This window comes from Carettochelys insculpta, chromosome 5 (assembly GCF_033958435.1).
Source record: "Carettochelys insculpta isolate YL-2023 chromosome 5, ASM3395843v1, whole genome shotgun sequence".
Lineage (NCBI taxonomy): Eukaryota > Metazoa > Chordata > Testudines > Carettochelyidae > Carettochelys > Carettochelys insculpta.
In genome coordinates, this window is record NC_134141.1 from 90,512,370 (window position 1) to 90,535,297 (window position 22,928).

At 40.6% G+C, this 22,928-nt stretch overlaps 1 protein-coding gene across 1 annotated transcript in view; it reads left to right on the forward strand.

The window, feature by feature from the left end:
* The first annotated feature begins 1,258 nt into the window (after window positions 1-1,258).
* The window catches only part of CENPK (centromere protein K), a 30,062-nt gene continuing 8,392 nt past the window's right edge, over window positions 1,259-22,928 (forward strand). Inside the window, exons 1-7 of the mRNA XM_074994266.1 lie at window positions 1,259-1,390; window positions 5,051-5,107; window positions 12,669-12,741; window positions 18,493-18,539; window positions 20,272-20,354; window positions 20,490-20,588; window positions 20,893-21,028. Coding sequence (XP_074850367.1) covers window positions 1,274-1,390; window positions 5,051-5,107; window positions 12,669-12,741; window positions 18,493-18,539; window positions 20,272-20,354; window positions 20,490-20,588; window positions 20,893-21,028 — 612 coding nt within the window. The 5' untranslated portion in view covers window positions 1,259-1,273. The remainder of the gene's footprint in view (window positions 1,391-5,050; window positions 5,108-12,668; window positions 12,742-18,492; window positions 18,540-20,271; window positions 20,355-20,489; window positions 20,589-20,892; window positions 21,029-22,928) is intronic.

The window sequence follows — 22,928 nt, forward strand, 5'->3', positions numbered from 1 at the left end:
GCTCAACATGAATACAGTAAACCCTCGATTTTACGGACTCTGATTTAGCAGACTTTGGGAACAACTGACAATCCCGTTCTTCCCAACGTCCACAGGGGTCTGTAAAATCCTAAATCCCCTCCTCCCCGTCCCTCAAAAAATTAAGGGATTTACCGCTGCCGTGGCCTGGATGAGCCACCATTTCCTCCGCTGGAGGTGTCATGCACTCCTCTCACCAGGGTTGGGCTGTGTACTCAAGTGCTGTCTGCTGACATACACACCCTACCCCTGGTGGGACGAGTGTGTGGTGGCTCCGGTGGCCCCTCCAGTTGCAGTCTGGTGAGTGCAGCTCTGACCACGTGGCAGTCTCTGGCAGTGCCAGCAGCCATGGTCTGGTGAGTCCCCGGCAATTTGTTTTGGGTTTTTTTGTTTTTTTTCTGGTGCAGATTAGGGAACTGGGGCAGGGGGAGCCTTGGAGGGTTGGGTGAGTAGTAGACCGTTGTATTTAATGGACATTCTGGTTTAATGGACTCCCCTTCCCACGTAAGTCCATAAAATCAAGGGTTTACTGTATTTTACATGAAGGGAAGTATTATCCCTTGAAGGATAGAATTAAGGAGGTAAGCAGATCATTAAACTGAAAACAGAGCATTTGATAAGTTAAGATCATCCTAAAAACATAATATTGGGGCCAGACAAGAGGGAGAACACACATTGTTAGGAAATGATTTCATGGACAAGATGAATTTGGAATATGGAAATGAGGTCAAGTTTGGACAATGCACAGATATAGTATGCTGCACATGTGATGCAGTATGTAGTATGCAATATAATGTCTAAATGGGTAAAAAGGAAGAGATATTTCTGTGCAACTTTGGAGGTGTAGTATACTGTTAAATCTAATCAATTCTGTGTAGTTTTGCAGAATGCCAAATAAAGGGACCCAAATGGTGAAATTTATAGTTGAACTGAGCTTATTGTATCTCAGAACTGGATGAAGTATTCTCCCACAACTGACAAAGTGTTCTGACCAAGCCAAGTGAAAAAGGTCTCTGGGGGACCATCAACATATTGGTGCTTTGTTTTTCTAAAATACTAGTTCACTAATAGATCTAGCAGCTTTTAATGAAAGTTTGTGCACTGCTCAGAATTTCTGTTAAGAGATTAAGTCGGTTAAGAAAAATCATACTTTTTTCCTGTTTTTTGGTGGATATGATTATCATTTTCTAATTTCATTTCCATACGATGACTATAATTTCCTGCTTGTCCATAGGCTGAAAAATTGGCAAAACATATGTCTTCATACCAACATGATCTGGCCCCAGCAATCACCAGTAATATAATGTGTTCTGCAGACGCCAAAGAAGAACTGTTGGATGAATGTGAGGAGATATGGAGGCAGATGGAAGAGGTATTCATGTCATTAGTTATGGACCATGTTGTTTCTTGTATTTGATCTTCAAAAGTGTATATGCTCTCAAGGAGAAGACTGTGGGAGAAAATAATCTTATATTTTTACAGAGTTTTTGCCTGTCTAGTTAAGAACTGCTCCTAAGTGATAAGAGCTAGGACCACCATATTGGGTGTACAGCTTCCTCTTATCAAAATTTAAAGCAAGATTAAGGTTTTGTTGTGCCAGGAAAATGGGATGAGCCTGAATTTATAAGTATGTCCAAAAGGAATCTGAAAATGGGCTGATCTAACCATCCCTAAAATTAGAATCTATAAAACTGAAGTTACCATGTTGAACCTGACAAAAGTAGCTGCAGAATACAAAGTGCAACTGACACCTGAACCAGCTGGCTGGAAAGGACCCTTCCCCATCCCATGGTTAAGAGGACAAAAAGAAATGCCGTAATTTAATTTCGAAGACTGTATTTCCCCAAATGTTCTTTAATATGAATGCCTGTAGCTTATCTTGCTGAGTATTCACTCTGTAGTGAAACCTCAAGTAACCATAATTATAGATTGTAGTTCTTTATAAGTCTATGCAAATTTACTTAAAAGATATTGAAAATAATTGTTAAGTACTTGCTTTAAATATTCTAAGCATAGTCCTTAAAGACAAGTACATTTTTGGAAGTACAATAAATGTGTGAGGAGATGAGAATTTATGATCAAATAAATTGATAATTTGCATTGTCTGTATGTGACTCTTGATTATACGTTAGTGTAGTCCTGGGTGAATTGTTGGTTGGTTAACAATAAGTAAGTGTTGATTTGAAAAATACTGTTCTAGTTAAAAGTTGATATGATTGAAAAAAAAAAAAAACAAACCCTGTTAATACTAGTAAGCTAAATCTCCCTGAATTCAATAAAAGGAGTCAGCCTACTGGATTGTTATATATATTGGCAAATCTAGTTGTTAGATGTCAACTTTAAAATGTAGCTGGTAAGCCCTTTCCTGCTTATATATGCACCTTAGAAATTGGACTATTTGTGTTCATATGTTTTTCCTTGTGTATGAGACATGTTACCCTGGTGGTAGTGTAGAAATCTACAGAGGATGTGGACAGATGTTTTCAGTTGTTCTCCAGTGCTTTTATGAAAACTAAAAAGTCTTTAGCTATTATGCTAGTCAGTACAACTTTGAAATATGACTCCAATGGAACTGAAGCAGCAATATCTATCCAAGTTTACAAAGAAGTAGAAACAGTAACTGCAATAATTGTCCTTTTTATTTCAGTGGCTGCAAACTCAAGATACCACTGATGATATTTTGTATGCTAGCATCATTAATTTCATGACTTAGCAGTTGAGAAAGGATAGGATGTGTCATAGCGTATAGATTTAAGATATGGATAGAGCTTGAACAACTCATAGGCTGTTACTACACATGCCAATTTCTCTGAAAGTGGCATGCTAATAAACGGCCTGAAAAATGCTAATGAGGTGTGAATGTAAATTCCCGGTGCCTCATTAGCATATGGTCACATGATTTGAAGTCTGGAAGAAGCTCTTCTGGACTCCAAAACTGCATGTAGAGGCACAGTCCCTGGGGGATCTCCCGGAAGGAAAGCCCCTTGTTCCTGAAAATTTTCAGAGAAAATGGAATGTAGAGCAACGGCCATATTGTGATTGAAAGAGGACATGAATGGCTTTGTCTTCCCAAAGGGTCTCAGTATTCAAAACTTAGGGAAGTGCTGGTTTAAAGTGAGAGCCATCACTGATTAACTAACTTCCCTCTCTGTTCCTTTCCAAATCAGTCTTGTTCCCAACTTTTTCCTCTTAGTTTCCCCTTTAATACTGTTCCTGAGTCTCCTTTTGCATCTTTGCCTCATATATTCAGAACGCTGTCTTCCTCCTACTCACAGATATTTTCCAGTTATTGTATCTCTTTCCAGGTGGTCAAATCCTCTTTTTCTAGTGCCTCTACTTCCATTTATTCATTTAGGTTATGACTAGATTGCAGGGATTTGTCAGCAGAAGTTTGTGTCCGAAGATACCTTGCAACAAAACTTCTGTCCAGAGTGCATCCAGACAACAAGGTGCATTGAAAGAGCGATCCACTCTTGACAGAGGGTGGCCAGACAGCCCGGCCGCTCTCTCGACAAAACCTCCACCTGGAACACTGTCAGCCAGCGTTACAGGTCACCCGCTCCTTCCAGGAGCTGGTGCCAGAACCCTGCAGAAATGGGGGCTTAAAGGGACTCTTCCACACAGTCATTCCCTGACCCTGCTGCAGGGTTGCCTGGCTCTGCAAGGGAAGCAGAGCTCTCCAAACACCCACTGTGCTTGCCCTGCGTTTGGAGGGGAGACAGCCTGTCCCTGGGTGCCATGCTGTCAGAACTGTCCCGGGCTTGCAATGGCCTCACACAGACACGCTACAGCTGGTGCTGAACTTTCTGGCAGCCGTCTTCCTGTTCCTCCCTGAGGGCAACCCCAAGTGCACCATCGGGAATGTCATCCTGGCTGCAGGACTGTCACAGCTGCACACCCTCCACCCCCAGGTGCACAGGCAGCTCTGGAGACTCTGCACCAGTTTAGACTGGCAGGACCGGCTGGTCATGGAGCAGTGGGATGACCAGCAGTGGCTCCAGAACTTTCACATGCAGAAGGGCACCTTCTTGAAGCTCTGTGCCTGGATTGCCACTGCCCTCCAGACACATGACACCGAGCTGCAGCCCGCCATCACCATGGAGAAGCGGGTATCAATTGCCCTCTGGAAGCTTTCAACCCCTGACAGCTACTAGTTGGTGGGCAACCAGTTCAGCATGGGGAAGTCCACCATTCAGGCTCTCCTCATGGAGGTAACCTTTGGACTGTAGTCCCTGCCTGGGGGGCGGGGGTGTCCTGCCAAACGGGGACACTCAGGAAGTGGGGTTGGGGTGTGAGGGTTGAGGAGAAAGCCCATCCCTGGGGGACTGTACTGTCCCTCCCTCACACAGCTCTTGGAGCCCCGGAGAGGGTTCTGGGACCCCTGAGGCTGCTCCCTTGGGTACCTGTGTGTGCTGGTTGTTGTGGAGCCTGTGGTTCTGCCATGTCTTTCAGCTAGCAGATGGTGAGGGCATGTGTAGCATGATGCCTCTCTTCTCCCATGCTCTCAGCTTCCTGCCATGGGTTTCCCTGGGCTCTCTGTGGCTTTAAGAAAGGCCAGAGGATTGCTGTGGATGGGGCGTCTGCTGTGACACCTGTGCAGCTTCTCAGCAGCTTTTTCTGTTGGGAAAAGGCCCCCTGGGACATTCAGACTGGCGATTTGTAGACCAATTGCTCTCAACAATGGCGTTCTTCCTCATGGCAAGCTTGGTACAGCTGTCGACAAAAGTGCTCCATTCTGTCAAGTTACTTTTGACAGAAAGTGCTTTGTAATCTGGCTGCTCCCCAGGTTTTGTTGACAAATCCCTGCAATCTAGACATAGCCTTAGTGAAGACCCCCCTTTTGTTAGGATCTGCTTTTGAAACATTCTGTCACTATCCTGTCAGGTATGGTCTTCAGCAACGTGGTGGGAGCCACATTAAATCTTCTAGCTATAAAACAACATTATTATTTTGGGGGAATTTTAAATCATTATTTGTCTGGCATAAAAAGGAAAGGACTGATTAATAGTCACTTTTTTTTCTTTCTTCTAAGTGTCAGAACAAGCTAACACTGCAAGGAACAGAAACACTTCCAGAATCAGATGCTCAGGTAAGTTTGTATTTTATGTACTTAGTGAACAACTTTTAGTTTCCTATCAGACAAATATCAGTTCTCTTGCTTTTTAGGAAACAGGCTAACATTCTTCACTTTCCCTATACCGAGTTGTGTATCCTTTTTTAGCGTCTATTAGTAATGTGTAAATGTTTTACTCTCGAAGTATGTTCATATCCAGTAATTGCATGTAAGTTGCATTTAAATTTATCAAAGTGATCGTGGGCAAAGCAGTTCCAACCACACCGACTGTTTAATGTTGCCCCTAGCAAAATACAGGGACAAACAGGTCTTATAACAGCCATTTAGGCTTGTTGGTTGTTGGGAACAGAAGAAAGCTATAATGGGCCTGTTTGTGGGGGGGAAGTTTGTTTGTACTTTTTAGGGAGAGGTTGGGAAGGGTGGGACAAGAGAGATTGTGTACATATATTTTACTGTCTGCTCTGGAAATCTTTACTTGGGAACTCTGCTGATCATCTGTTCCCTGTTCATGGCTGTTTTAAGGAAGCAGAAATAGTTTGGTAATGCTGCCAAAAAAAAGAAAACTGGAGATAAAAAGATCAAATTGGAGCATGTGAGAATGGATTTCTGCAGTGTTTGCGAGGGAAGGTTAAGCCTTGAGTGGTGGATGTTGTATGTTTTTATAAACTGAATACATACATCCAGAGCTCTGGAAGGGAACAGTTTTATAAAGAGAACAAGTATTTGACTAAATGGAAATATTTCTCTTTAGCAATTCCCCATGTGTATGTTATTTAAGGATGTAATAATATAAAGTGGATATAAAAATATGTAGTTGGACTATTTGATTTGTCAATCAAAATTGAACATGGTACAAAAATGATTTGGGGACAAATAGCATCTGTATCTGTTAAATAAAGCTCAATATAGATAATTAAAATTTGTTTTTACTTTCTTCTATCAGTCTCTTTAGAGAAATAAAATAATGGTTCAGTGCAAAGTTCATACATTTATACAAAATAGTTTCAGGAAATTTTGCTGCTTGAGACAAATGTTTAAAATATGCTGTCCCACTGTAGACATCTGGGGGGAAATAATCTCTCTAGTACAAATAAAAATTAATTGTAGGACTGAAAACAAAAGTGAAGTCTTCAGTTCTAGAAGCTTGAAGAAGCCTACGACAAGGGCAGGAAAGATATGGCTTCTGGGTTACATACAGCCTGCCAGGCCTTTTAATCCACCCATGGCCTGCCCCTGTGGCAAGGAATAGCACCACTCAAAGCAGTTCACGTATCCCTGTGGCTCTTTGTGCTGCAAACTACCCAATAGGAGCTGAGAGATTTTGCTCAGAGTGGGGGTAGCACAGTTTCTCAGCTCGTATTGACTGGTTTCCAAACAGTAGTATCTGAAATATTTTGCTGCGGATGGTGGCAGCATGTGAAGCCCTCTTCCCCCTCCACCCTCTCCCCACCCCCGAGCAGAGAGCCGCATTGAATAGCCAGTGGGCTGGGACTGCTGGCAGGCCCCGAAGCCTCCCTGAGAGTGCTACTGGCTGGGGGCTGCTGAAATTGTCTATTTCTTTTTTTAACTGTGGGTTTTACAACATCTCCTTACAATGAGTTCCACAGGTTAACTCTGCTTTTCTTCTCTTTTTTTTTTTTTTGAACCGACTGTCTATTGGTTTGATTTAGTGGTCCCTGTCTCTTGTGTTATATCAAGGAAGTGTTACTTGCTTCATGGACCTCAATCATATTCTCTCTCAGACTAGCACTTTTCAGACTAGAAAAAAGACAACTTTCAAATCTCCTGTTGAAGCTGTTCCATACTCTCAATAATTTTTGTTGTGCTGTCTGTGCCCTCTCCAATTCTAATATATCTTTTTGAGCTGGGGTGACCAGAACTGCAAATAGTAGTCAAGATGTGGGGGTAGCATAGATTTATAAAGTGGCATTACAGTCATTTCTGTTTTATTATCTGTTCTTTCCTAATGGTTCCTAACATTTTATTTTGTTTTTGACTTCTACTGCACATAGAATGGGTGTTTTCAGAGAACTAGCCACAATGATTCCAAGATCTCTTGAGTGGTAACAGTGAAGTTAGACCTCATAATTTTATGTGTATAGTTGAGATTGTTTTTTCAATGTGCAATACTTTGCATTTATCAGCATTGAATTTCATCTGCCATTTTCTTGCCTAATCACCTTTGTGAGCTTCCTTTGTAGCTCGTTGCAGTTTGCTTTAGGTTTAACTTTGAGTAATTTTGTATTGTCTGCAAATTTTGCCACCTCAAAGTTTATTCTCTTTTCCAGATAATTTATGAATATGTTGAACAGTACTGGTCCTTGTATAGCAAGGGAACAAGCTCGAAAATGCAGACGAAGCATGGATTTACATATCTCACATCTCATTTGTATATTCTTGTGCAATTGCACTTCAGGAAGAGGCTTTTCCAGAAGCAAAAACAGCCCTGTAGATGGTGTTCCTTCAAAAACAAACCCCATTTTCGAAAGAATCTTTTCTGAAACAAAATACACTGGAAAGAAAAAGGGAAGACATTATTCAGCACACCCACTTCCTGATTACATCTACGCTACAGAGATCTTCTGAAAGAAGCCCTTCCAGAAGATCTCGTCTCAAAGAACTTCTTTGGAAAGCGTGCATCTATGCAGGCCCCACTTTTTCGAAAGAACAAGCCAGGGATTGAAAAATCAGGCTCCATGAGGACTGCTCTTTCAGAAAAAAGGGCCTGCAGAGCATCTACACACGCTTTCTTTTGAAAGACGTTTTCAAAAGGGGTCGCTTCTCCTGAAATTGGAAAGGAAGAGCAGTTTTGAAAGGAGAACCACATTCTTTCATTTTACTTTCGAAAGAACACTTTTGATGTGTAGACGCTCCTTGAGATCTATTGACAGAGCCCCCTTTCGAAAATAGGGTAAAAAAGGAAAACACGACAAGTGTAAGCAGTGCAAGGAGGTAGAGGGCCTTGTTTCAAGAATGAAACTTAATAAGGAAAATTCATTATTGGGAGAAAATGATATGGCTGAAGATGTGGTTATGTTTGGGTGGATCAACTGGTTAATGAGTTCAGTCATTCACTTTGAAATGCATAATTTTTACAAGACTCTTCCAATGCTTTTTAGCATGAGTATGATTTGACAAGTAAATTCTCAAGCTATTTTTCTGTGTTGGATATTGTTAGAAAGAAGATTTTGCTTATCTAATCCTTATGGCTTGTGTAATTAGTTAACTAGGTTTAGAATCTATCGTCCAAGTATTCAATACAGACAATTTCAGTAGGAGAAATCTAGAGTTGCCAGTTGCAACAGAGTGTCATTTTCTTATTTTGTATGACATAATACATGCCCCTTATTTTGGAACATCATGGCCACAGACAACAATAATGATGCCATAAATCTATTCTCTACTTTACCTTAAGCGTAACTCTCCTTTTCGAAGAGAACCCCGTGGTATGCTTGTTGTCTCAAAAAACAGAAGTACCAGTGAGTTCAATGGGGTTTACTCCAAAATTAAGAGTGCTCTAAGGCTGTCTACACTACCACCTTCCTTCAAAAGAGGGGTGGTAATTAGGGTGTTGGGGTTTACTAATGAAGTGCTGCAGTGCATAGGCAGCACATCATTAAGCAAATTCCCCACTGCGGCAACTTCAAAGTTTTAAACTTCGAAGTACTGGCATGCATCTAGCCGTGGCGCACCCACCGTTACTTCAAAGTGCAGGGGCAACTTCGAAATCCCCTTACTCCTCAAAAAGTTGCTATGCCAACTTTTCACAGCAGTAGGTCCCTCTGCAGGCACAGAAAGAATTGTCATCATTTGGTGTTCACAGTAATCGAAAAAATGGACTGAGAGTTAAAAAAGCAGGAAAACTTGTATTTCTGTTTGCCTGTGAATCAAAATGACAGCAGGAATGGGTAAGATAAAAGGTGATTATAGAAGCTTTAAGGATGCTGTATATTTAGTATTCTGATGACTTGCCTGTTAGAATTAACAGTCTTTACTTTTTTTTGAATTTTCAAATTCAGCAGTCTGACAGCAACTCAGGAGACTGCTGCATTTAGACAGGTGAAACATTTAGGTAACACTTAAGATTTAGGCTAAGTCTACACCAGACATAGCAGTCAACTGCTGATACACAATTTAGGTATGCCAATTGCATAGCTAAAATCGACTTATCAGTGGTCGACTTCAGTGGCTTTCTATAAAGAAGAAGGTTGACGGGAGCATTTCTGCCATTGACTTTCCTTAATCCCAGCCACTCGCGAGGAGTTCTAGGATAGACTTTGATTCTGGAAAGCGCTGTTTCACTCACGCGTGAAACAAGACCCCCCAGAAGATCAACCCTGAGCAGGTTGTTCTTCTGTGGCAATATAGACATAGACTCAGTATAACAAAATATAGGAGCTATTTTGCGTGTGTGCGTGATTTAGATCTTACCATTCCTAATGCACTGCTGCTGCATCTGCAGCTTGACACAAGTAGTGAGTATTAAGGACTAGTTCCTAAATTAATAAATCAAGTTATCTAAAATAATTACATGAAGAATACCCTTTTAGATGTAAATTGCTGTACTGCGTTTTAAATTAACATGCTTTAATGATCAGATTTGCACCATTGTTTAAGAAATATGTGAAGTATTATCAGTGGGAAACATGATTTAAATCAGTGTGTGTGTGTGTGTGTGTGTGTGTGTGTGTGTGATTTTAAATTGCTGTGATTTAAATCAGTCTACATTGGCTTTTGAGGAGTAAGGGGTCTCCGAAGTTGCCCCAGCACTTTGAAATACCAGCGGATGAGCTGCAGCTAGCCACACGCTGGTACTTCTAAGTTTAAAACTTTGAAGTTGCTGTGGGGGGGAATTTGCTTAATGAAGTGCTGCATATGCACCGCAGCACTTCATTAGTAAAATCCCAACACCCTAATTACCATCCTTCCTTCGAAGGAAGGTGGTAGTGTAGACAAACCCTTTAAGTAAGGCACTGTGACAGCAGTGCCCTGGGATCTGCTAGACTTTCTGCCCAAATGTATTAACACCTTTTTTGCTTGTAACCTGCCTACCTGAGTGATTGCCACTTACCCTGCAATGTGCTGACTGAACTTCAGTCATTGGAGCATTCACCTATAAGCCTCTATTTATAAAAGAAAAGAGGTTGTCAGCAGGGCATTCTCTGTAAGGGTCCTGGGAGTATGGAATTTGCTCCCCATCCACAATAAATTCGATGACCACATGGGCACACTGAGAGAGCCAATTGTCTGAGGAGGCTTGAGGGGAAGTATAAAAGGTTGTGTTTCTTAGTACAATATGGTTTAAGGGGTTTCTGAAATTTTTATTGTCTGTTGCTGAAGTAAATTATCTCTGTGATTAAGATTACTGATTGGCAGAGTTTATTTGTATATTAGCACTCAGATTTGTGCATGAGCATTTTTCATGTCCAATATAAACAAAAACCTGATAAAGAAACCGGCTAATTCTGTGGGCTGAGACAGTACCATAGTATTGCAGAAGAATGGGCATTGTCCTATAAAAGTAACTTTCTAGGTGGGATATGTGTATGGTAGTTACCTTTTCTACTATTTTCCTTTGGTTAAAATTACTATAATGGGTTATCTGAAGCAGTGAAAACCCGGCATTCATTTGTCAATTCTTGATACTTTTATTATGTGAACTTGGCTGATTCATAGTGTCTTGATCTTGAATATTTTAGCTGAGCAAAAGCCAAATTGAATCTGCACTACCTTTTATGGCATTCATGATCATGACAATAGCTTTGTACTTAAATGTACATTTCATTTCTTACTATATTGTTTTTAAAAATGCAAGAGTCTGTACCTACTTTAGTGTCTTTAAATGCTCTGGAAACAGAGAAAAGTATTACTGTTTTATCTCTTCTGCTGTAGGGAACTGCAAATATTTTGATAAATAGAAGCGAAGATTGGTTAACTTTGTTTTTATATGCTATACTGAAATCACATGTTGTGTTTTTCCCACTGCATTTTTTTCTGTGTATTTCAACAGAAGTAGTACAAAAAAGGGCTGATAGACATTTTTGCAGAAGCCAAACGCTACCCATCTGATTTAGCAGAGCTTTAGTATCGTGTTTTTACATATGTACTATTATACATGGCCTTGCATGTAAAGTGAAGACTTAAAATGTTCGATTTTGAATGGCTATAACATAAGAGAGAGTGTACTTACATATTATAAAAGTTGTCATGGATGCTGCTAATCTTTGTTCTGTGACCTGCATTGGCTGCCCATTCATTTCCAGATGATTTTTTTTAAGTTGCTAGTTTTCACTTATAAAAGGCTATCTGCTAAAGACTTCACTTTCCTATGACATTACTGTCAAACTTGCGCTCAGCAAAGGTATGAATTGAAGACTTGTTGTCAGTGATCTGGAACTAAATCTTTTACTTTATTAAATCCCTGCTGATAAAATTTGCATATGACATGATTGGAGAGGTAAATAATAAGAACAAAGGGGTCATATAGAACAATCTAGGCACATTCAGATAAAATGCACCTTAATACAGCCAAATGCAAAGCTCAGCTGTATATGGCCTTGGTGAAACTGGTGATTAGAGTACTGTATACAGTTCTGGTTGTCCAAATTTTAAAAGGAATATTGACTAATTGAAGAGGGTACAGAGCATAGCCATAGAAATCATTCATGGTTATCGAAAGTGCTTTACAGTGACAGGTATAAAGAAGTCAATCAGTTTAGTTTATCAAACAGAAGATTGGAAGGGGACTTAATTATAGTTCACAAATATCATCATAGGAAGAAAATATCAGGTGTTATAAATACTTAAATCTAGCAGAGAATGGCCGGAAACTAAAGCCAGACAAATTCAAATATTGACAATGAGTGATAATTCTTAGGAACCAACTACCAAAGGAAGTGGTGAACTCTCCACTGTTGTAATCCAATCCAAACTGGGTATATTTCTGAAACGTGCTTTAGTCAACCACAGGTTAAGCTTAGTCAAACACAAGTTGTTACAGTCTGTGATGCACAGGAGGTCAGATTAGAGGATTCTGTGCTGCCTTCTGACCTTAAACTCTATCAGTCTGAATAGGCAGTTGATGGTAGATTCTGGGCTTTTCTTGTCTAGAGCGTAGCAGCCGAAATTCGTCCCTTTTCAGGACATGAAGACCTTACTTTTCTTCCCAGTTCTTGAGGAAATGGAAGTTATCTATAAGTAGGTGTGGGACTTCGGAGAGAGGGGTGTTGATCAATTTCAGTTATTCTCATGTTGTCACTGTTTGAGTTGATCTGTGGAATTGACAGATCTGTGTTTCAGAATGTTCTTTAAATGTTGTCAAGGGCGCCCAGAGCACTGGATATGATATTGATTCTGTGCAAATCTGAATATTTAACTTCTAATTAGGTTTGGTATATTAACAAATAAAATGTAAGCAATGGTGATTCTAAAAACTAGTGAAATGTACTCCATTGGATCTTCCAGATTCTTCCTCATGTAACACTAGGTTACAATGTTCTGTCTCATCTTACTCAAGTACCATTTGGCACGTTTCAGGAATTAGTTTTTAACTACTATTTTTCTTTTCGTTTGACAGCTTTCATTGTTAATGTTGCGACTGAAGGCTCTAACAGCAGAGTATAATCAGTGGCAGAAACGAAGTCCTGAGAGTAAGGATTTGTATTAACACATTTATAGATTTTGTTCAAAACCTCAATTTATATGGTTATCTTGGATTTTCAACATGCTATTCATCCAAGCATCTGAGTGTCCATACATACAATGTTTATATTGTGTACATTGTCACACTTAGGTAGCTTGCAATGAACTACTGCCTTCAATAGCATACTTCTATTTTTGTCTCTGTGCTTTCTTCCTTGTGGAACTGATATCTGAGTTAGTATCTGTTGAAATGAAGGAGGCAGTACACAACTTAGAGCAACTGTTTATCTAAGGCCAGATGTACACTACCACTTAGGTCAGCAAAGTGAAAAAAACAAACCTCTGGGTGATAAAAGTTTCATTGGTATAAGTGGTAAAGTTTCATAGTGCTATGCTGGCAAAATCACTTTCTCCCATGAGCACAGAGCAGTTAAATGAGAGCTCGTACAGTGGCTGCGTTAGTACAGCTCTGCCATTGTAAGCTCTCTACTGTAAACATAGCCTAACACTCCCTTTCATTAGATTAGGATTTGTAGGTGTTCAGCATTCCTAAAATAACAGACATCAAATATGTGAGTAATATTCCACGAGGTTAACAATAGGCCTCTTTAGCAATTTTTGAATGGCCTTCATCAGGAATCATGGCCTTCAGTTACCGAAACTGCATGAGCATTCTGGCAGAAAACTCCATATTGTGCAGCAGGGGCGATATTTCTTGTTGACCCCAGTTTATGATCAGCACATCTTGTAACATGGATTGCAAGCACTTTCAGTGTTTGTTCTAGCTAAGGTAACTGCTGCTGATGTTTTTGTTTCTGTAAATATTCAATGCTTTTTAAAACTTTAAACTATTTGTGTTAACAAAAATAGATTTCCGTTGTATTAAATATTTTAGCATTACATTTGGCTCATAATGTTCTAATTTATTTGCATATGGTTAGGTGTCTTATTACATGCATTGATTTTATAGTATAATTACAGTATAATCTTTGGTGTATATAATATATAAACACCTTAGACAAGGTGGGTGAGATAATAGATAACATTTTCACCCACTTTGTCTCTTTAGTATCCAGGAACAACACAGCTATAACTATATTGCATGCCACATAAAAATAGCTTATCTTTTTAAAGTGGGGGTAGGGAACTTACGGTCCGTGGGGTGGATCTGGCTGGCAAGGTTTGGGGCTCAACGCCCTGCCCCCATTCCCCTTGAAGTGGTGCGAACCAGCGCTGGCTCTCCAGTCATTCAGGAGGTGCCATGGCTTGAGTCCCAGCACCAGTTCTATGTTGGACCATGGGGAGCCCTGAGCCTCACAGGCTCAATCCAAGCAAGCCAGGTCAGATGCAGCCTGTAGGCTTTCCTTGACAGGGGAAGGAAGTACTCCTTACATGCACTGCACCTGCTGTTTCTATTGGCTGTATCACGGCCCATGGGACAGGCATGGGATGGTGCCAGCAGAAGGCACTTCTCAGCCTCACTTTGCGCCCCGAGCCTCCAAGCTGTGTCATATATGTGGCCCTATATCATGCCCCCATCCTGCCAAGGGCCCCCAGCCTGCTCTTGTGCCCACCTCCTCCCACCCAGACTCTGCCCCCACCCTGCTCTTGCACCACCTGCATCCTCCTGTGCCCTCCTTCCTGCCTGGACCTCTCACCCCAGCCTGTACCTGCACTCTACATCCCACACTTTCACTCCCATCCTATTTGATTCCTGCGCCCTACCTCCTGCCTGGACTCCCCACCATACTCCCCAGCAACCCCCTTCCTGTGCATTGAACCCCTAATTTTTGGCCCTGACCCAGATATAAGGAGGGCCTCACAAAATCTATTCACCCTGGTCCCCATAGGCTCTGCGGTGGAGCTTGAGGGTAGTGTTGTAAAAGTCTTTTTTTTTTCTCCCTGCGTCTCAGTTGGAGGCCACATCTGTGTGTATTGGGGAGGCGGTGTTTATTTTCCCCCCACCCCCTTCACTTGGAGGTTAGGTCAGTGAGGTTTTTTGTTTTGTTTTGCTTTTTGGTTCTCACCTGCAAGTGGCCCTGTCTGATTTTTCTGTGGGTCAGTGGCCCCTAACTGAACCCCCCTGCCCCTGTCTTACAGTCTCGGCTTTCCTATGTTACTTATCAGTCTCTTATGAGCTGCTTTATTGGAGAATGGAAGGTGGGGGTTAACTTTAAGAGTTGTCATAAGTTTATGGCCATTATATGAGAATAAAGAACTGCCATGCTTTAAATTTTCCATGTCCATCTGGAACTTTCTCAGTTTGCCTATCCATCTTTGCAAGAGAGCAAGAAGATGTTACATTAATAGAAACAATGTCTGAATGATGTTAAATATGGGATAGGAATATTAGTCAAGTTACCACAACTCATAATGTCAGGATGTCTTGTACCCTTCTGTATATTTTAGTAATAACCAGTACAGTTACTATAATTGAAAGTCTGTCAGCATTTCCATTATAAACTTTGCTTTGGGGGGCTACAACCTGGCAGTTCCAAATTTCATTTGGCACAGGCTTGAATCTCTTTAGTCTCTTGTTCTTTCTGGGTTTCTGATACTCTATGTATAGCTCTAGATATGCTTAATCAGCTAAATTATAACTTTTTAACAAGCAGTTGGCACTTACAATAGATTTGAATTTTTCTCTTTGCAAAATAAGAATTAACCACATTTTTAGGTTTATAAAACATATGTGGTCTATGTATAGTACCTTTTTTCTGCGCATAGTACCAATATTGTGCCAGATTCCTATCACTTGAATAGGAGTTTCCGTACAAAGGCTTGCAGAGTAATGATTCCTTGTGTTGCTAACATCTGGTAGTATTTTGCAGTGCAATCATGCTACACATTGGCATGCTATTCTATTTGTTACCTCCAGGCTTGATATTTTTTTTTTCTTCACATTTTATGTGTAGGAATAAAACCACACACCAGAAAAAGATTCCAATTGGTAGAAGATGCATCAGGATAAATGCTTAATGGCTAAAATTGCCTTAAACACGTTAACCCAGTGTTCCATGCTGTGAACTGACTCACCCCTGAATACAAACCAATTCAAAATCTCTGTCCTGTTATCTAGAGTCCTCCAAAGGAATGGCCCTAGCTTCTGAAGAGTTTCCCACTCCTACAACCACAGCCTGCTCGAGTTGTAGTGCAGGAGACAGAATTTACTGTATGTGGACTATTGAATTCTTTTCTACAGGAGATAACTTCTTTTATTTTTTTAATACTTGGTGGACACTCAGATATTACAATTGATGGAGTATCATAAATACTAAGGTAGAAATGCTTAAAGTTTAAGAAAGCTGCAGAAAACCAGTGAATTGAATGGATTGAAGTGGATAATTAAAGATAAAAGCATTTCTGATCTGCACAGTATGTAGAAACTAGTAGGGTTTTTGGATTCTTCATATCAGTTGTAGCTGTAACTTGGCCTGTTGAAAGGAAGAGCAGAACACTAAATAGATTCTGCATTTGATACATTTTCATGTACAGTCTTTCCCCGCCTTGCAAGGGTAATTCGTTCCTGAAAAACCCCTCTTAGGGTGAATTCTCTTAAGTCGAAAATGTAATTACCATTAATTTCAATGGGAAAAAATTTTATGCGTTCCTGAGCCCCAAAATGTACACCCATTTCTGCTAAAACACCACCAAATCCCATTAACTCCGGTGCAAGGGGGTGAGAAGGGCAGAGCAGGGCATGGGGAGGCAGCCCAGCCTGAGCGCAGCTTAGGTTAAGTGGGGAGGGGGTGCTGCCAGGGGCTGGCCACGTGGGGAGCTAGGCAGGCACAGGGGGCCCCTGGCTGGCAAGGGGTGATGCCTCTCTTGTGCGGGGCTGCGCAGCACAGAGGCCCCGCCAGCGGCAGCTGAGGCAGCAGCGGCGGGCGAGCCAGGTGCTAAATGGGAGGGAGCACCACAGACAACGAGCGGTGCCTGAGGCACAGCTGAGCAGGGTGGGTGGCTGTGGCCCCCTAGCCGCCCAGGGGTGAGCAGCAGCAGGGCTGGGCTGGGCTGTGTGCCCAGCATCCACGTCTCGCAGAGCAGTGTAATCTACTGCTGGGGCTCGGACAAGTTTACCTTCCTGCACCAGACTGCTGCCCTCTCGCAGGGCACCGCCACCCCCCTGCACGAGCTCTTCATCAAGACCAATGCAGCCAGCTCCATCCCCTTGGTGCTTGCCTTCCAGAGCCGCTAGCCTCCAAATTGGTCCTCGTAAATACAAAGAAATGCCTTGTAAGCTGAAGTAGGGGTATTAAATGAAACTCCTCGTCGAATTCTCATCACTCGAATGGGCATAATTGGGGTATGACTGTAATTCTCAAGCCATGATGGTTAAAGTAACTGTACAGGGCGTCTAGTAGCTCATACACATCTGCTTAATTCAGGGATGCTCTTCTCTTCTTTTGGGTATATGTGATTTTCCTTCTGTCTTGCATACTTGTAATTCTTTATCTGAGTGTTTTGGTTTGGTTTGGTTTGGTTTGGTTTGGTTTTTTAAATCACACTCTAATTGAACACACTTTGGTCCAGAAATCTTCCTTGTTTCTTCTGTACTCACAGAGGTTTAATCAGAGATTTATTATTCGTTTTTAAGAAGATTATTTTGTTGATAAATTTAGATTTATTTTTGCAGATTTACCAAGCCCAGTCTATATTTTGGAAGACATCTGATGCTTCCATAGGAAAGCTATAATTTCTTTATCTGTTGGTAAAAAGAAAGCTTTGTCACAGTAACTCTTTATGATAGAATGAGTTGTTATGAATCTTGATATCCAAATTTTGGCATACTAATACTCTTCTGGTGATATGATTTGAAACTGCTGTGGAAGCTTGATTTTCTCTCATTACATAAAAAGTTACAAATGCATGCTTAAGTTCAAAATCCATGTTTTTATTCACATATAAGCAGAACAACTGATGATCCACCTAATGATTTCATCATATTTTCTGAAAAAAGAACAAGATTAGTCAAATAACCTAGAAGTCCCAAAATAAAGAAATCTCTGCTGATCTCTTGCATTTTCACCTTTTAAAATCAAATTTCACTTCTGGTTACAACGATCCACTCTCACCATAATTTAATCTATTTTTTAAAATGGTGTGCAATTATTTTTCTTTCTGTTGAACAAACTGAGGGTTTTGAGCCTCTTTCAGGGTGAAGGGTGACTTTGTTAGTGTAAACATAAACTAAAGCACTAGGTTTAAATGGATTTTGAGATGAGCGTTATAAATGACTTCAAGATACATTGATTGATCTCTTGTAGAAGATTTCTCTTTTTTTAACAAAGGGGAGTGTCTTTCAATGTTCTCTTAATTGCCTCAGTTTCTCTTATTTTAAGAAGGTCAAGATTCTGAGAAAGGTACTTTGAGTCAAACAATTTTCTTCCATAACTTGGATTTAGGAATGTTTTTTTTGGGGGGGGGAGTTGGAGGGGGGAATCAAAAACAAAAACTTTGGCTTGTAAACTGGTGGAAGTTATGCCATACCTATTCACCAGACAAGTTTTATTAAAATTGAAATTCAGTCTGTGATATTGATAAAATAATAGGTACAGTTTGCACTGCAGAGAAAATCAATATTAAAGTAATATTTTCCTCAATGCGGATTAGACATTTGATAGGACCAGCCTTTTAAGACTTAATTTTGTCCATATGGTAATGTTAATGGTGTGTCTTCCTCAAAGTCAGACATGCTCATTTTACTATATTTATTAAACATTGTTTATAAATTACAGAAAACAATATGTCTTGTTTTTCAGTAATCTCCACCAATCCAGATGTTCTGGTAGCATTAGGAAAAGAAGAGGTAGGTGTCTTAGGTCATTACTTGTATCAATACTGTGCCAGATTCCTATCACTTGAATAGGAGTATCGTAGGTCATTACTTGTAAGTAACTTCTCACACATAAGTTTTTAAGAGTTTCTTTTCAAATAATTGGGTAGCCATAATAAAGTGTCTGTATGTATTATGTATTTGAGCATTATGAACTTTTTAATTTGTTTTTTTCATTATTTGTTGTAAGTACTGAATATTTTTAGTTGTAAGTAAACATGATAATTTTAACTATTTTAAAAAAGTAATGTGGTGTGCTGAAGAGGCAGTACTTCTAGTTCTAGAGTTTTGCAGGAATAATATATGCAAATATCTATTTGAGCTCTTCCAGACTCAGGGAGAAAGGATAAATGAAGAATGTGTTAGTGGTAGCTTTTGAATACATTGGTTGGACATTGGTATGTAACATTAGCTGGGAATACTCTTGTGGCTGTAACATTGAAATGAGTAGTTATGCTTTGGCTAACACAAAAAGACACATTTAGATTATATGGTTTTTGTTTAAAAATAACTTGTGCTGTACCTACCTTTTTAGTTTGTCTAACTCCCAGCAACTCTTCTCTGCCTTGTATCAGTCAGGTCAGGGAACCAAAATGCGTGTGCAACTGCTCTTTTAACAAAAAGATTGGCTATGTATTTTCCTTTGAGTGAATATCCTCTCCATTGATACTCAATTTTGTGGTTAGTTTATCTGAGGGATACAACATTTTTCATAAATCTTGTGCTTATGAAACCCTTCTTCTCCTGGGAAATATTTTCTCTATTTCGTTTGTATTTCTTGTTGAGATAAATTTAAATTGTATTAGATGACTGCATAATAAAGGAACCATAATCGGGAAGGTGATGAGGCCATGGGAACAGGACTAGATGCCTTTAAAAGGAAGGCAGCTGCTGTGAGCTAAGGGAAAGGAGTGGGACTGCTAAACAGGAGACTTCTAGGATCAAGGCTGGAGGGTCACAGGAAGAACTCCCATCTAGGAGATGTTTACCCTTACCCAACAAGGAGTGAAAGTCTGCAAAGAGTAAGGGTGTGTGTAAGAAATAACGAACTAGGGACTGCCAGAACCGTCCATTTAAGAAACTAGGCATGATCATGTTCTCCCACCATCTGGGGCAAAAACCTTGGGGAACTTGTGTAAAAGGACACAAAGACATCTAAAGATAATGCATAGTGGAGAGCCCCAAACTTACTAAGGAGCCACATCCGTCTCAAATGTACAGAGAACATCTCAGTGTTAGACTTCAGTAAGCCAAGCATCCATTAAGGACCCAAGCCAATGATGTGTTAGGTGCTGCTCACTCCTATGTGGAGTGGAGGGTGCTCAGCCTCTGACAAAAATCAAGTCCTAAATTTCTTTACTGAGAAATAGCCTGAAGTGAACCTAACTATAGTGTCTTATTACTTGTACCATTTCCATATCCAAGGTGCGAATATCTCATTTGTTGTCAGTTTGGTTAGTAAATCGCCCTTTCTTTGAGATGCTCTCATTTTGGAGCTCCATAAGTGTTGTTCTTCCCAACTGCTAGTTTCTCAGTATACTACTATGTGAGATAGGGGTTGTTACTGATTTGTTTGTCAAGATAATTTTTGCTCCCTTCACTGTGGTATCTGAGTGATATAACAACAGCATTATCAGATGTGCTTTTACATATCACTAATAGAATTGCATTTCTCCATAATGTACATTTGTTTCCCTTTTTGTAGTTGCAGAAAGTAGACCATGATCTTGAAATGGTGCTGTCTACAATTCAATCAAAGAATAGAAAACTGAAGGAAGATTTGAAAAGGTATAAAGTGAATTGAGTGTACGAATTTCCTACAGTTTTGGTAGCAGATCAAGTGATATTCATTGTTTTGGTAGGTCTGAACATTTCTAATTATCCACTATTCCATCTCACTTTTTTCTACTTTCACATTTAAAGAGAACAGCAGTGGCTGGAAGAGCAGCAGCAGTTGGTAGATTCTCTTGATGCAACGCATGAAGAAATGAAAAATCACGTTGTACAATTTTCTGAGAAAAGGTATTTGTTGCTTTTTTTCCAAGCCAAAAAGTTAAAAAAGTGAATATTAGTATGGCAATTAAACAGATTTTAAAAATATAGTATTGCTGTTTGATAACTTTGGTAAATAGTTAATAGGTAATAGATCAAATAACTAAGTAATAAAATGCATCAGAAATCTATGTTGCAAATATTAGTATTATAAAGTACACGTGTACTATGTGGTAGTTTGATTACTGATGCCATTTTTTTTGTAGCAATAGTACCTTTTTATTGATTACATGTCACGTCAGTTTAAACTTTATTTTTTACATTGGGTTTATAGAGCATTCCAAGAATTGAAAAGTAAAATGCTGAAAATAAGGGCATTTAAGGAAGAGCTCCTGAGTGCTTTGGGAGAGTTCCTAGAAGAACATTTTCCTCTCCCAGGGGAAGATGAAAGTGCTAAAAAGAAGAAAAAAGTAAGATTTATTTAAAATGATCAAATTTGAAAGCTGTTTATAATATTCTTGGTTTTATATATAATATTAAAGTTGCAAGGCTGGAAAAACAGAAACCCCATTAAAGTCACACATAGGCCGTGTCTACACTAGCCCCAAACTTCGAAATGGCCACTTCGAAGTTTACTAATGAAGCGCTGAAATGCATATTCAGCGCTTCATTACCATGCGGGTGGCCACGGCGCTTCGAATTTGATGCGCCTCGCAGCCGCGCGGCTCATCCCAATGGAGCTCCATTTCGAAAGGACCCCGCCTACTTCGAAGTCCCCTTATTCCCATAAGCAGATGGGAATAAGGGGACTTCGAAGTAGGCGGGGTCCTTTCGAAAAGGAGCCCTGTTGGGACGAGCCGCGCGGCAGCGAGGCGCATCAATTTTGAAGCGCCGTGGCCGCCCGCATGCTAATGAAGCGCTGAATATCCATTTCAGCACTTCATTAGTAAACTTTGAAATGGCTATTTGCGTGGCCATTTCGAAGTTTGGGGCTAGTGTAGATGTAGCCATATAGTGTTAGTGCCATTATGTACGGCACTGGTTAGATCTCACCTGGAATACTGTGCAATTCTGATGCCCCATGCTTAAAAGAGATTAATTCATACTGAAACATGTGCAGAGAAATGCTACTAGGATGATAAGAGAAATAGAAAATCTACCTTATTGGAGGAGACTCAAAAGCTTGTCTTGTATAGCCTAACCCCGGGTCGGCAACATCCGGCTCCAAGAACTGCTGCCATTGACTTTTCTTGCAGCTCCGGAGGCTGCTGCCGTTTTAATAAAAAAGCTAAATTCAATTGCCCACTGTTAGACCAACTGAATTCAGGTTGTTGTTTAAGTGGTGGCAGCCTCTAGAGCCACTGAGCAGTCACCTGTGGCAGGGCAAGGAGCCAACGAAGTCAAAGCCACCCAGCCAGGAAGCCACCCCATGTGGGTGGAATTCTAAGCCGGCAGGAGATCTGGGCAGAGGGGCATCCAAGCCTGCCCCTGCCGAAGCCACGCTGAGAAGGCAGCAAGAAGCAGTAGGGCAGCCGTGGAGGAGCTGTGTGCACTGAGGTGAGTTAATCCTGGGGATAGCAGGGGCAGAGGTTGGGGCTCAAAGGGGGTAAGCATGGGGATAGGGGGAGGATTTGGAGACAGAGTGGTAAAGCCTGGAGATGGGGGTAACTTAACCTTCTGACTTACACAAATCATTGTGTGCATGCTGTCTTTAAAACAGGAGTGACAAAAAGTACAGTTTGCCATTATTTATTGACTCTCTTGTATTCACATGCATTGTGGCTCATGAAGGATTGATTTTTGTAACTGAGTTTGAAACAAATGGCTCTTCTCTCTAAAGGCTGAGAGAAGAGATGGTTGCTCTCTATAAATACATCAGAGGGATAAGTGCCAGGGAGGGAGAAGAGTTATTTAAGTGCCACTGTTGACGTGCAAGCAGATGGATATAAATTCACCATCAACAAATTCAAGCTCGAAAGGGATCAGTGGGGCAAGAAAGCCTAACTGGTTTCAGGAATGAGCTTGGTAAGTTAAGGAGTAGACGGTATGATGAGACTGCTTGCAATGGTATATAGCTGATCTGTGTTATATTGTAACCTTCCTGAGTGCACTTGCTGGCATGCTCTAGGTTTCTATAGCACAGTAACATAGTCCAACAGTGTTTATGGGGGCAGTTGGAGTGCAATATACAGCCTGTGGCTTGGGTGGTGAATCTAGCACCTCCAACTCCACTGACAAAATGAGCCAAATGTGGCAAAATAAACCACTGAATGATTCCAGAAATGCTTGCAAAGGACTGAAGAGGTCTGGCCAATATTGTGGTCAGACCTCCTCATGGCTGTTGATGTTATTAAATCTTACTTCAGCATG